Source organism: Ammospiza caudacuta, chromosome 6, assembly GCF_027887145.1.
Source record: "Ammospiza caudacuta isolate bAmmCau1 chromosome 6, bAmmCau1.pri, whole genome shotgun sequence".
Classification (NCBI taxonomy): Eukaryota; Metazoa; Chordata; class Aves; order Passeriformes; family Passerellidae; genus Ammospiza; species Ammospiza caudacuta.
This window is the reverse complement of record NC_080598.1, coordinates 41098925-41111966: the sequence shown is the minus strand read 5'-3', so window position 1 is coordinate 41111966 and position 13042 is coordinate 41098925. Positions and strand designations below refer to the sequence as shown.

Below are 13042 nucleotides of genomic sequence, written 5' to 3'. Positions count from 1 at the left end.
ATTGCTATTAACTTAATAATAAAGTGTTTTCTTATGTTTGTAGAAGGAAATTATACATTATCTCACCCTTTCAAGCCTTCTCTCACTAGGGTGATTTGCAGGTATCACAGATTTAATTAGCTGAGACAAGATTGAGAGGTTTAAGATTAATTATTTAATTTATTAGGACAATTATATTTATTTCACAACTGGTGAAATCTACCTGTATTCCTAGAGACTTTAAAAAATTTCTGCACAGCAGTGTGTTCTGTACAGCAGTGTGTTTTGTCTTCAAAATGCAAATATTAGTGGAGTCGTTACCTTGTCTGTCATGACACAGTCAGGCAGTATGACAGTATACTGAAACTGCACAAGGCACAATTTGTGTGTCTAAGAAAGGCTCCCCTTAAGTTTTCCAAACTTTTTCAATTTGAGGAGAAATCATGACTTGAGAGCTGCTTTATACCTTGCTCCCCTTTGGAGACTGATTTTGAATTCCTTCTTTCTCATTTCTAATGTAGAATGGTTGTTTACATGGGTTATATTAAGGGCAGCCTACAGCTTTAGGGACTTTTCACTGTCATTGAGTCAAAGTTCTTCTTGACAGCATTCTTAAGGCACTGTAGGCACTTAATCTAGTGCCTAGTTGAAAATATTTTTTAAATCAATTAAATTTTTTGAAAGTGCTTGTTTAAACCTTAATGTAAAAGATTCTGTCGTACCCTTTAGCACTACCTAAAATAGCTTCAGGGAGCCCTTTACTATTTTTTCCCCCCCTTGATATTTTATGGAAATGCTTTGACAAGAATTGGATACATGGCTCATCAGGAGAAATTAGGACAGTAACGTGAGGATATTCTTGGGGTGGCACAGTAACAAGTATCTGGGACAGGCTTGATATTTGGAGTAGTGGTAAGCAAACAATTCATCTGACCATAACATAGAGGTTCAACTAAGCAATATGCCTGTTTGCACTATAATAATATTTTGATGCTTTTTGGGATGGAGTTATGCATAAATCAGTGAATTTTTCCTCTTCATTTTAGGAACTCATAATTAAAACTGTGTTAAGCTCGGCAAGAGAGGAGCCATCTGGTCCTGCACGGTAGGCCAAACAAAAAGAGCTTCTACATTAATAGGTTCTTTTCTTTATTAGGCTGTTTTGAGGTGAATATATTAGAGAGCTTAAAGTAAAAGTTTGTTGCATTTTATTAATGGTTTTCTTCACCACTGTCAAAACTGTGGTCCATGATGTGAATTTGAGATTGTTTGTAATAGAGATATTAAATTAACAAACTGAGCTGGGCTGGTCCAGTATTCTTTCTGTGATAATGACTGATAGGAAAGGGTGTAAATAAGGGTAAGAGAATAAGCTTTCCCAGCCTACTCTGGTGTTTGGCTTGGGGATTTTCTGGAATAGAGAGACATTCTTTATTTGGATTAGGACAAGACTATTTATGAGGGAGGGGTAGGTTTTTTTTTTTATTAGATCATATTGTTTAATTTGAAAAACAGAAATAATCCAATGTACATGAGCCCTTATTATGGTATGGACAAGAAGCAGAAAAAATTGAGCTTAGCATTAAACTAGGAATGGTTGCTCTGATGCTTAAACCTAAGCATCTTCATCAAATAAATAACTCTGGAGAGGATCATTACCAGTTTTCTCTCCTGTTTCTTAATTTGCTTAGGATTTTATTCCTCCATACCCATCTTCAGAAGCATTCAGTTACACAGCCCTGTGTATGGGATTTGAACAGGAATCTCTAATCCCTACCAAGGAGGAGTTGCATTTGTGTGCTTTATATATTTGGAAAGAGTGAATATATATGTTCAACTAATATATTGTCACATAAAAAATACTAGAAGTACATACCTGAAAAGCTACAATTCTGGAAAAATCAGCTTATTGGACCTTTAAACAGTTTTTTGGAAAACCAAGAGCAGTTTTCATCAGCCCACTTACCTCTTTCTTCATGTGAGCTGATATTATTTCTCAACAGAGGAAAAAGAGGGAATATCCTGAGATCACATTGACTTAATTTTTCGTGTTACAAAATTGCTTTCTAAAAGGCGTAACACTCTCCACTTTGCAATTTTTCTTTCAGTGACAATGTACAAAATAGGGTAGGTTTACACTATAATGTACTATTAAGTCTTGTATGTATTTTTGCTGTCTGTAAGCATTTTTGTGATTCTATGTAGCCTTAAAATCCTTTTTCTACAGCACAGGCTTCACAGCCACTTCTGTTTCTTTTCTTGCCTACAGTTTTTCCTTCCCAGATGTAATGCATTGCAGGTTACATGACCAGCTTTCTTGTTTTCAATTTTGGATTGCTCTCCAATTTTATCCAGGATTTTGAATCCTGAAGTTGTTTCCAAAATATTCGTAGACTCTCTTCCTGAAGAAAATAACTAATGGGTCAGAGATGGCTTAAGCTAGCTCATTAACATTTCTGAACTAATTTCATCCATCTGCTGATTTGAACACACTTATCTAAATACTTTTTACCTTTACACTTTTTTTTTCTATTTCTGTGAAGAAACAACAAAAGTTAATGTACTAATCACAATGTGTATGCTGACTCTAGGATTCATGTACCCCTCCTCTATTCATCCTTGTTTATTGTCCATCTAAAACAATGTGAATGTCCATGAGAGAGTAACATTCCTCTCTCATCTCTGTGTCTCAGAAGCTCTAAATATGGGCAACCTCTTGTGTTAGGAAGGAGGAAGCTCCCACTCCAGTTTTTGCTTTGTCTTAAGAAAATACAAGAATTTCTTATATGTCGATTCCAGATAATATTTTTAATCAAAATACACATAGAAATGCAGAAGTTCTTGATGTCTTTTGGATTTTTCAGTTGCTCAGATGGGTGCTTCCTCTGCCCTTTCCTCTGCCTTCACCAGCATACTTTGGATTTCTTGATAATTTTTAAATGTTTTACAGCACTAGAAAGGTTTTTGTACAGTTGATTTGGAAATATTAAAAACATATTTGTTGCAATATGTCTTTATCAAAACTTAATGAATCATAAAAATTACACATTCCTGTAGAATGTTTCTCAACAACTTGTCCTCCAACATTGTTTTGCAGTTGTGTTGCTCTTTGTAGCCTTGGAATTTGGATCTGTGAGGAGCTAGTCCATGAATCACATCATCCTCAGATCAAGGAAGCATTGAATGTGATATGTGTTTCTTTAAAGGTGAGAGAATTAAATTTTTACAATGCATGTTGCCTTTATGTGTAAAGATACTTTGCATTTTCAAAGTCTTAATGACATTTTAGCATCTTTACCTCGCAGTCTCATTTGCTGTCCTTACAAAAGAGAGAACTCAATTTAATGAGTGGATCTCTGAAATGTCAAAAGTTCTTTACCCTTCTTTAAGTTTGGAGAGAATGATGTGCTGGGAGGATAAGACAGTAGATCTTTATTCTTACAAAATCACTAGCCACTCTAACCTACCACATATTCTCACAACACTCTGTTCATGTTCACTTCTGAGTTCGAGTCATTGAATCATGCAGTAGTGCTTCTTGGGCCTGGCTAGATATTTAGTGAGAAATGCAGAGTACTTATACCATATGCATGGAAGCACCAGAAATGTTTAATTTGCTGGGGCAGAGTCCTTTTTTATGCTTATTCCAGGAGCTGCATATTTTTGCTTGATGAGTGCTTCTGTTTTCCTACTATTTTATATCTTTTTGCATTTGTTCTTATTTTATAGAATAATTAGAATATTAGTAAAAACCTTTTGTTTTTAAGCAGTTTTCAAATTTGCATGTTTCTGAGCAATACTTTCAGCTTGTAAAATGTTTTCCAGTTTATCTTCAGAACCGTTCTATGTGCTTTTTGTTTGCATCAAAATTCTATTAATAGTCTAGTCTTTCTTCATATACAGATTTAAAAAAATTAAAATGTACACCTTCTGTCGAACTTCTAAAATGTACGACTTCTGTCGGATGTTGGGGATTATTGTTTTCTTTTAAGCAATGGGAATCTGAAAAATATCTTAGCAGATCAGCTGCTCACGTCCTGTGAAGCAGGATTTGAGTCTTTGTATAAGGTAGCTGCAGGCTTTTTAGTATTAGACTCTAAATTGCAATTTCCTGTTTTTCAAAATCGCATTCATTCTTTGCAGGTCCACTAATACTCTCTTCCAGTGTTTTCCCCTTGATTTTTAATAAAGCTTAACTTTTGCATTTTACCAAGCTCCTGTGCAAGTTTGGTATAAGGCAAATGATGTTTTATCTTGCTGCTCCAATTTATCAATATTTGAACTATTTTTAATCCTGAAATTCATAGTAATTTATGTTCTTTTTCTCTGATGTATTTATTAAACCAATTATTTGTATCTCATTTATATTAAACATAAATTACTTTTTGAATGAGAAAACAAAGATCTTTATATTTCTACTTTGCTTTTCTTTGTGTTGGCAAAACCATCCAGTGTACATTGTCTTTTTTTTCTAGTTCTGAGCAATGGTATACATTCACAATTGAGTTTAATAATGAAATGAAAAGTTCATTAATTTGTCATGGGAGAAATAAATTAGCTCTAATTTGTTACCTTAGCAATCTCCTGGCTACCAAGTCTTCAGAGGTTGGAGCTCCCAGAATGGATTATTTTCTTATTTTAGGAGAAATGAATGGGTAGGGAGCTATAGGCCTAGTCCAACTTACTGATAAGTTCAATTGAACAAATAGTATTAAATAGAAATGTTAGCAGCAATTACATGCTTATTTTTGAAATACCAGAAGCATATTCAGAGCTGCAGTTCAGCAGCTGGCTTTGGATGTAGCTAGTGCTTCTGTGTGCAATACCACTCTGTCTACATTAACCTCTGCTGGAGCTTGAGCACAAAGGATCCTAACCAGCCATCCAGACCTATAATTTTATTTTGCTTCTCTCAAAAATGCTGCAGATACATTACAAAATTGTCTTGTATAAATCTAGTAAATGAGTGCTAAACAACAGGTTATTTTCAAGTATGGACAAGGTTAAATTCCTCATTTAACATCCAGAAAGATGGGACCCTTACAAAAATTAACCTTATGGTAAGACCACCTTTCCAAGAAAAACCCTGAGAGTTGGGAAACAGGAAAAGTGCCAGTTCACTGGTACCTTTTTTCCCCCTCATCGAGTGCATTCTCAAAAATTATGTCCACAATTTATGCTACTAAATATAAAAGTGGTGAATTCTTATGCTTTATAACATAGGACATTTTCCAGTGACAAAGAATGGCAGGTGGAATGTTTATGGCATCATACTGGTGTGTCCATGGCCACTCTGAAGGTTCTTGTAAAAGAAGTCAAAACCAAATAACTGACTTGAAAGGGGTGAATTGTTTCATTACCTGACATGTAGTCAGTGAGGCTGCTTGAGTTCAGGAAAATGTCTTTCCAGAGCCCACAGCTCTCAGAACTGTCTGTTCTGTGGTGCCTGTGTGTTTGTCCTGGTTTAAGCCCAGCTGGAAGTTGAGCACCATGCAGCCACTCAACTCAATCTTTCTTCCCACCCACTGTAGTGCAATGGCAAGGAGAATCAAGACAAACTTTTATGTTGAGATGACAACAGTTTAATAATCAAAAGCAACGTAAAACAGTGCAATAATGGTAAATGATAGCAATGATAAGAAAGGAAAGAAAACCCAAGTGATGCACAATAATTTTCTCACCACCCGCTGACCGATATCCTTTTGCCAACCCCGACCAACCCCCTTTCCAGATAACTCCCCCAGTTTATGTACTGGGAGTGATGTCCTACAGTGTGGAATATCCCTTTGGTCAGTTTGGATCACGCATCCCAGCCATGTTCCCACCCAGTTTCTTTTGCTGACCCTCTCACAGGTACAGCATGAGACAAGAGAAAAAAAAATCCTTGACTTTTGATAAACAGAATTTAGCAAAAAAACAAAACATTGGTGTGTTATCAACACCATTCTCATTCCGAATCCACAACACAGCACTGCAAGAGCTGCTGAGAGGAAATTAACTCGACCCTAGTGACAGCATTCTTTTGAAATGTGATATATTGACCATGCTAGGACAGCTCTCTGAAGCACATGAAGGATTTGATCTATTTCAGCCAACCCCCATATTCTTGATCAAGACTTCCTCCCTGATGCTTTTCCCATGAATAAAAAAAAATTGTGTGCAAGATTAGATTTTAAATTTATTAAATTTATTCATATTCATTACTTTATACACTTTATCCTTTATGTGAAGCTTACTTTTGTTCCTTTATTAAATTAAAAAAAGAATTCTCTTCAACCAGAGGAAAAGAGAGGTTAACTGATTTGTGTAAACTAGCCAGTAATAATAAAAAATTACTCATTCGTCTTTATTTTAGAGCCTCTTTAGAAAAAGAACCATTAAAATGTAAGAAATGCTTTCTGGTTTTAAGTAGTAAATGGTCAATTATTCTGTGACTCTGAAAAGTTTCCAGGTCTTTTTCTCAGGTATTTTTTTCTTACTTTCAGTGGTCAGGATCTCTGTATTAAGCTACACCAATTTGTGCACCCCATTTTTCTTCTCCAGTGATTTTGGGGGTTTTTTGCAAGCTTGTTAGGATGTTTTGAGCAATCTGGATTTGATCTCAAGTTTTGTAATGAAATTGTCATGCTTTCAGTTTGGTTTTTTTGGGGTCTTTTGTTGGTGTTTTTTGTTTTTGTTTTTTTTCTGGTTGCCACTCAAGCTTGAGTGTTAGAATCCAAACCCTGCTCTTACTGAGCATTTCACAGCATAGAAAGAGGCTGTCTCATGAGGGATAAAAATGTAGTGATAGTCTTGTCATAAAGTTTGTGAAGCTTTGGAGATGTGAGATGTTTACTCTTTTGATAAAAGTCATCAACATGAAAATGAGAAACAGGTAAAGTCAGAACAAGAATTAACTACCCATTGTGTACTCAGATTTCCACCTCCCTGGATGACTTGCAAGAACCATTCATACTTTTTCCTTTTGCTTACATAGATAACACAAATAAAAATGGCAATTTAAGCTTTGTACTCCAGATTTTTCCTTGTTCTTGTACCATTTCTTTTCAAGACTTTAAATGTAAAAATTGATAGCTCTGCTTTGATAAGAAGTACTGACCCAGAACAGAGTCTTCTTCCAGTGTTATTTCAGTTTAAGTTTTTTGCCATTCAATACTTTTATTCTAAAATCTTTATTTTCTACTCAGGCTTCATTGTCCAGGCATTTCAGCTTTCTTAAAGCTTTGGGTTTTTTAAGTTTTATGAGATACACCCCTCCCTGAAGGGTTAATAGAAGTGGTCTGAGTAAGAAAAAGGCCTGTGAAGCCAAGAAATTACATCTGTTTTTACAGCATAATTGCCCTTTTCTGAGTCCAGAAGCAGAGAGCCATCTTGCAGCATATACCTGTGACAGCTTCACTGCTGAATGTAGTGAGATTGAAACAAGTAAAATATGTTCTTACTAATGCAGGAATTCACTTGTAATATTAACTTTGTCCTTGCCATTTGCTGCACACCTTAATGTTTTAAAGCAAGTGCAGTGAAGGTAAAAAACTCAATTACACATCTTGTGCATCAACAGTTTAGGGAAACACGTCTCTTAATTTCTGTTTTCCCACTTAGGAGTGTAGAACAGGGTGTGCATCCTTCCTAAGAGTGGGAATTATTGTACAAATGTGTTCCCTTCTGCTTTGACCAGCACAGTAACTGTGGAAGGCAGGCTGCAGGCAGCAGCCTCCTCCTGCCTTTAAAAGAAGAGCAGAGTTAAGCACAGAGGCCAAGGTGAATCCATTTCCATTCCAACATGTGCTGGGCACTGCAGTCACTAGCAGAGAGCAGAACAGTTCAGCTCATGTTTAGTACTACAGGCTGTGGTTTGGGCATGTGGCTCATCACCTGCCTTGATTCTCAGCAAAGACCTCTGATTTCAGAATTGAATCCTTGGGGGGGCTTTGCAGTGATTCATTAATATTAATAATCATTAAGATAATAAGAAATCAGTTCTTTCTTCCTGGCTTCATGATATTCTACCATTCTAGTTAGGAGATACCTCTCCCTTTCCTGGTGTGCATCTAACTGCATGTCTGCCCCAAAACTTTGATGTTAGCTGCTAACATTCATTTATGAATATAAAATAGTTCTTTTTGAGTTTTGTAAAATTTAATTTTGTTCCTCTGGTAAACAGATACTTAAGGAGCTGTATGTATAAAACTACCAGTGAAATTTGTGACCACCCTACCACCTAATGTACTCTTACACGAAACCATTTTGTCATTGTTACTGTGCTGTGTTCTCTTTTCCAGTTTCCAAATAAAACAGTAGCCCAAGTTGCCTGCAGTATGCTGAACATGCTGATACATTATGTACATAGGCTTCAACTATATCAAGCTGATTCACCGTTAAGAATAATACTAGTAAGTAATTATTTTTAATTGAAATTTTCAATTATTTTAAATTAATCACTACAATGTACTACCCTAAAGTTAAACACTTGAATATTGACAATTATGTTTTGCAAAATACTGAATTAGTTTAAACATAGTCTTACTTAACACTAACAGTAAGGAATTGCAGCACACATAACTTCCTGACTCCAGTATAGACATGTAATGTGTCTATATCATGCCTGTTTTTTCTCAGAGAAAAAGTGTCATGAAAATGTTGTCAGTAAAGTACAATTTTTTCTTAATACTAGATATCTTCAAGCATGTTTATTGAAGTTCAGGAAGAAAATGATTGCTTAAAATATGGTTCTTCAACTTTATTTTGTATATCCATGAAAGAGTTTCAGTATAAAACAAAAATAATATTTTGAATATGCTTCCCGTAACAAGGAGGTAGACTATGGCCTCTGTGAGTCTGAGCCACAGAGGGCACCCAGGTTCTTTTCCTGTGAAAGCTTCTTAAGAGATACAGCAAGCATTTCTGTGATCCTCTGGAGACATATTTTTGATCAAATAGAGACAGGGTGTATGCAAATTCTAGTAGTTCTAAGAAACAATCTAAGTAGCTCAGATAGTACCATACACAAACCAGCACCAGATTTCTTCCCACGTCCTACAAGTGTGCTGAGTCATGTTCTTTTTATGGCTGAATATTTGAGGTAGCTGTGTAATTTCATTGTCCTTAATGCACCTACATCAGTCAAACAGAACATACTCCTTCAATGTGTTCTGCAAAACTCAATTAAAAGTGTTTTTATTTTAAAAAATTGTCAAGGAATATTGTAACTTGTCTCAAAATAATTGTAATAGAATTTAATCGTGAATCCAGTATCATGTTAGAGTTACCTGCTTAAAAAAATATTTTAAACTTAAATATTTAGGTTGTATTTTAAAAGAAATATGCTTAATTTCCCCAGATTCTGATAGCAACTATTACACATTTGCTACCCAGTACAGAAGCTTCCTCTTATGAGCAGGACAAGAGAGTAAGTATTTTTCATTTCTAGTACTTTCTGCCTTCTGAAAGCTGTGTCTCTTCTGAATTAGTTTTGCTGTGGGCCTATTAGGTCATTTAAATTTGGGCATTTTGGTGCAGTTTGTTTCTGACAGCTCCATCTTTCTGGGCTACCATTCCCACAAGGAGCTAGAGTTCATCTGTTGTTCATTTTGGTCTTCAGAGCTCTGTTTCATCTTCTGTCTCTGTTTGCAAGAAGTCAGGGGCTATTGTAGTCTACACTCATATGCCAAGCTACCCACTTTTCCTCTTGAGGATGCTTTCCATAATTGACCAAGTTTTCCCATGAACTACTGTCAATTGTACATGAAATATCAAATAAAAATTGTCTTACCTATTTTGACAAATGTAGTCCTAATGGGTTTCAAAAAAATTGGTTAAAAATAAAAAGACTCAGTACCCTTCATTATTAGGTTTATTATACTTTTGAAAGACAAACTTGGAATGCATTATGTGAAACTAGTAAATTAGGTAAATAGATTTTTTTTAAAACTTCTATTTACCTTGAGAAATATTTTAGAGAATCTTGCAGATATTTATCTGAATTGTCTTCTCTTCGACAACTGAGTTTTAAAAATCAAAAACTTTTATTTGGTCTGTAAGTTATTGATGATTTAGTGTGGATTTGTGTCTTAATCTAATTCTGTTCCAGAGTCTTTCCAAACATCCCAAGAGGGAGTTGATTCTTTTCCTAACTGAGTAACCTACAATATAGGAAGCAGTTGGATTTCTTTCATATGATAAAATATGATATGGTACTGCATAACATTATTGATATGTTATAAAGGACATTATGTGTTATTTATAAAGCACTAAATACAGGGGAATTGGTTCCATTTTGTGTAATCCTTGATTCACTTTACTGTGAAATATATGTGCAAAATGGCACATCAGCCTTAATTTGGACCTGTGTTATCTGTCATTTTAAAAACAACAGCCTACAAATCAATTTTGGAAACTGTGGGTATCCTCCTAAGTATAGTATCTGCTCACAGTCCTACCCTGATGAGAAACTGTTGAATGGATGGCCTTTGTTAAATCCTCTGTAGCCAGTTTTTACTGATTGCCATAGTTTTTGAAGATTCAGTGGTTAACAAGTGGGACCTGCCATTGCTGCAGAAGGCTGACTTTACTGTATTGAAAAAAAAGCAAAACAGAGAAATAAAATAAAGGGATAAATATGAAATAGCAGGTGCTGGCTTAATTGATTTGTAATGGAAAGTGTTTTTTCCAGTTGGTGGTTTCTTTACTTCTGTGCTTATTGGATTGGATAATGGCCTTGCCATTGAAGACTTTGCTGCAGCCTCTTCATACTACAGGAGCAGAAAATGATAAGACTGAAAGATCTGTTCTTAATTGTATATATAAGGTACACGTTTCTTTGCTCACTTATTAAGAATTTCTATGTATGGAGGTAGTGTCAGTTTCCATGGAAATGAAGGCAAACGTTTTCTGTAAGCTGACCTCCATTCTTCTGAAATATAGACTGCTGGCTCAGTTCTTGTATGTTTCACTGCATCAGCTTGACCTTTGGTATATTTGGAATAGTAGATTTTGGTTTACATTTTGGATGGTTAACCAAGCCTTTTTTTTGTATGTCATATAGATTGCAGATGCTTGTATTGTAGAATATTAACTGTACATTTAATACAAAAGGATGTAATTTTTATATATCAAGCAGTTTCATTTAGCAATGAGAAAAGCAAAAGCACTTTTGCTTTTGTTAGACAGTAAGTTACAATTACTGTCTTTAGGAGCTCAGGAGAAAGGGGTTTTTATCCTTTTTGCAAGGGAAGGGGATTAAAACCTCTAGCAGCTTAGACCTAGCATATGTAATTAAAGAAGATAGGAGATCTAAAAATAAAGGTAGCCTAATGATTGTTTTGTGAGTTTTGTTTCATTATTGTTAAATTCCACTTTGGTGGTAATAATTTTCTTTGCAGACCAGAGCTTTTTTCTGTAAACATTAAGCATCTAAAATTTTCCAATGTTTCATCATGCCTGCCTTCCAACAAATAGATTCTTGAAATGCAAATGAAAATAAACTTCATTTCTTACAAAACTATACATTTCAGTAGTTAATGTAATGAAATTCTGGTTTCTTTCTAGGTTCTGCATGGATGTGTCTATGGGTCTCAGTGTTTTAGCAACCCAAAATATTTTCCTCTAAGCCTTTCTGATCTGGCATGTATGGATTATGATCCTTTTATGCATTTAGAGAGCTTAAAGGAACCAGAACCACTGCATTCTCCAGACTCTGAGAGGTCTTCTAAACTTCAGCCAGTTACTGAAGGTTTGTCTAATTGCCTAAATACATTTTCTTTAAAAAAAATTTGTCTGGGTTTTCAGTATTATTTAAGTGTTGGTCTACAGCACGTGTTTTCAGCTATATGTAGACACTAGGTAAGAACCATTAGTATGGAATGAGCAAATGTAATTTTTGAGCAATTACCATTTGATTAACTGAAATAAGTATGTTCTGAACAGCACCAAGATCGATAGGATATGGATTCTTCTGTGCTCTGTGTATCAGCAGAAGTGTTAAGTTCTGCAACATGGATGAATGTTGCTTTTCATTTTACCTTCAGTAAATTAATTTTATTTTTCCTTATTTTGCTCCTTTTTCTAGAAGAATTTTGGATTTTTGTTCCTGTTTGACATTGCAGTATTGAATGTTTTCCATGATATTTTTTAGCCTATCGTAATTTTTTGTTGATCTCTTTTTACACAGCTTAAAACCACAGATTTTTTAAAAAGAGAGAAATTTTCTCTCATCTGGTTAGAACCTTAGGAGACATGGGAATTAGCATTTTCTTCATAATTCAGAAATAAAGAATCAAGAATCTAAGCCACAGAGGACTATCATGTATTATGCAGTGTATCTAGTAAATATCAAATGGTTACATAGGGAAGAAAATTGAAAAAGATGAGATTAAGATATGAGCAACTCTAGTTGCTAGTGCTAGTTGCTAGTGTAGTGCTATTCTGCCTCTGTATTAAGTTGTTCCATTTAGGCTTTTTTAAGGGTATTAAGAACCAGATAAATGCAGCAGTTCTTTGTAGCAGCTGTGTGCTAACAGCAGGTGATTTTGTGGTCTGTAGTGACTACGTGCTGTTTTTTATGTAGAGAAAATGGCTAATCATTGTGCCCTTGTCTAAGGCATGCTTCATCATCCTCAAGTACTTTTTTGGCCAAAGAATTCTAAACATAGAGCTGTCCCCTAATAAGCTCTGTATTGGATTGAACAAGACTGATCTGAGAACTACTGGCAGGAGGAGCTGTAATTATTAAATTTACCGAAGAATGAAGCAAGGTACTATAGTTGGCTTTTCGTCAAATGGCTGTGGCCTTATTAGTAAAAAATAATCATCTGCAGGGTCAGAATGAAAGAGGCTTCCAAGGATTCATTCTGTCCTAATTACAGTCTCACCTATACGTATTATGTAAAGCTAATATTTAAAGCATTTGCCAAAATTTACTTCCACTGCATGTTCTATTACAGTGTAGTGAATTGTAGTAGCTTTTTATGCCTGGCATCTTTTGTATTCTGTAATAATCTGTAATTATGGGTTAGAAGCAAATGCTGTGTGGCTTTTTTAATTTGACAATCTGAAAAGACAACCC

General features: G+C 35.1%; 1 protein-coding gene across 3 annotated transcripts in view; it reads left to right on the top strand.

Annotated features, from left to right (window-relative positions):
- Nucleotides 1–13042, top strand: part of RALGAPA1 (Ral GTPase activating protein catalytic subunit alpha 1) — a 129697-nt gene that overhangs the window by 61369 nt on the left and 55286 nt on the right. For all 3 annotated transcript variants that reach the window (XM_058807876.1, XM_058807875.1, XM_058807874.1), the window contains 6 exons: nucleotides 1026–1084; nucleotides 3077–3185; nucleotides 8262–8372; nucleotides 9320–9388; nucleotides 10652–10786; nucleotides 11527–11710. In XM_058807876.1, coding sequence (XP_058663859.1) covers nucleotides 1026–1084; nucleotides 3077–3185; nucleotides 8262–8372; nucleotides 9320–9388; nucleotides 10652–10786; nucleotides 11527–11710 — 667 coding nt within the window. The remainder of the gene's footprint in view (nucleotides 1–1025; nucleotides 1085–3076; nucleotides 3186–8261; nucleotides 8373–9319; nucleotides 9389–10651; nucleotides 10787–11526; nucleotides 11711–13042) is intronic.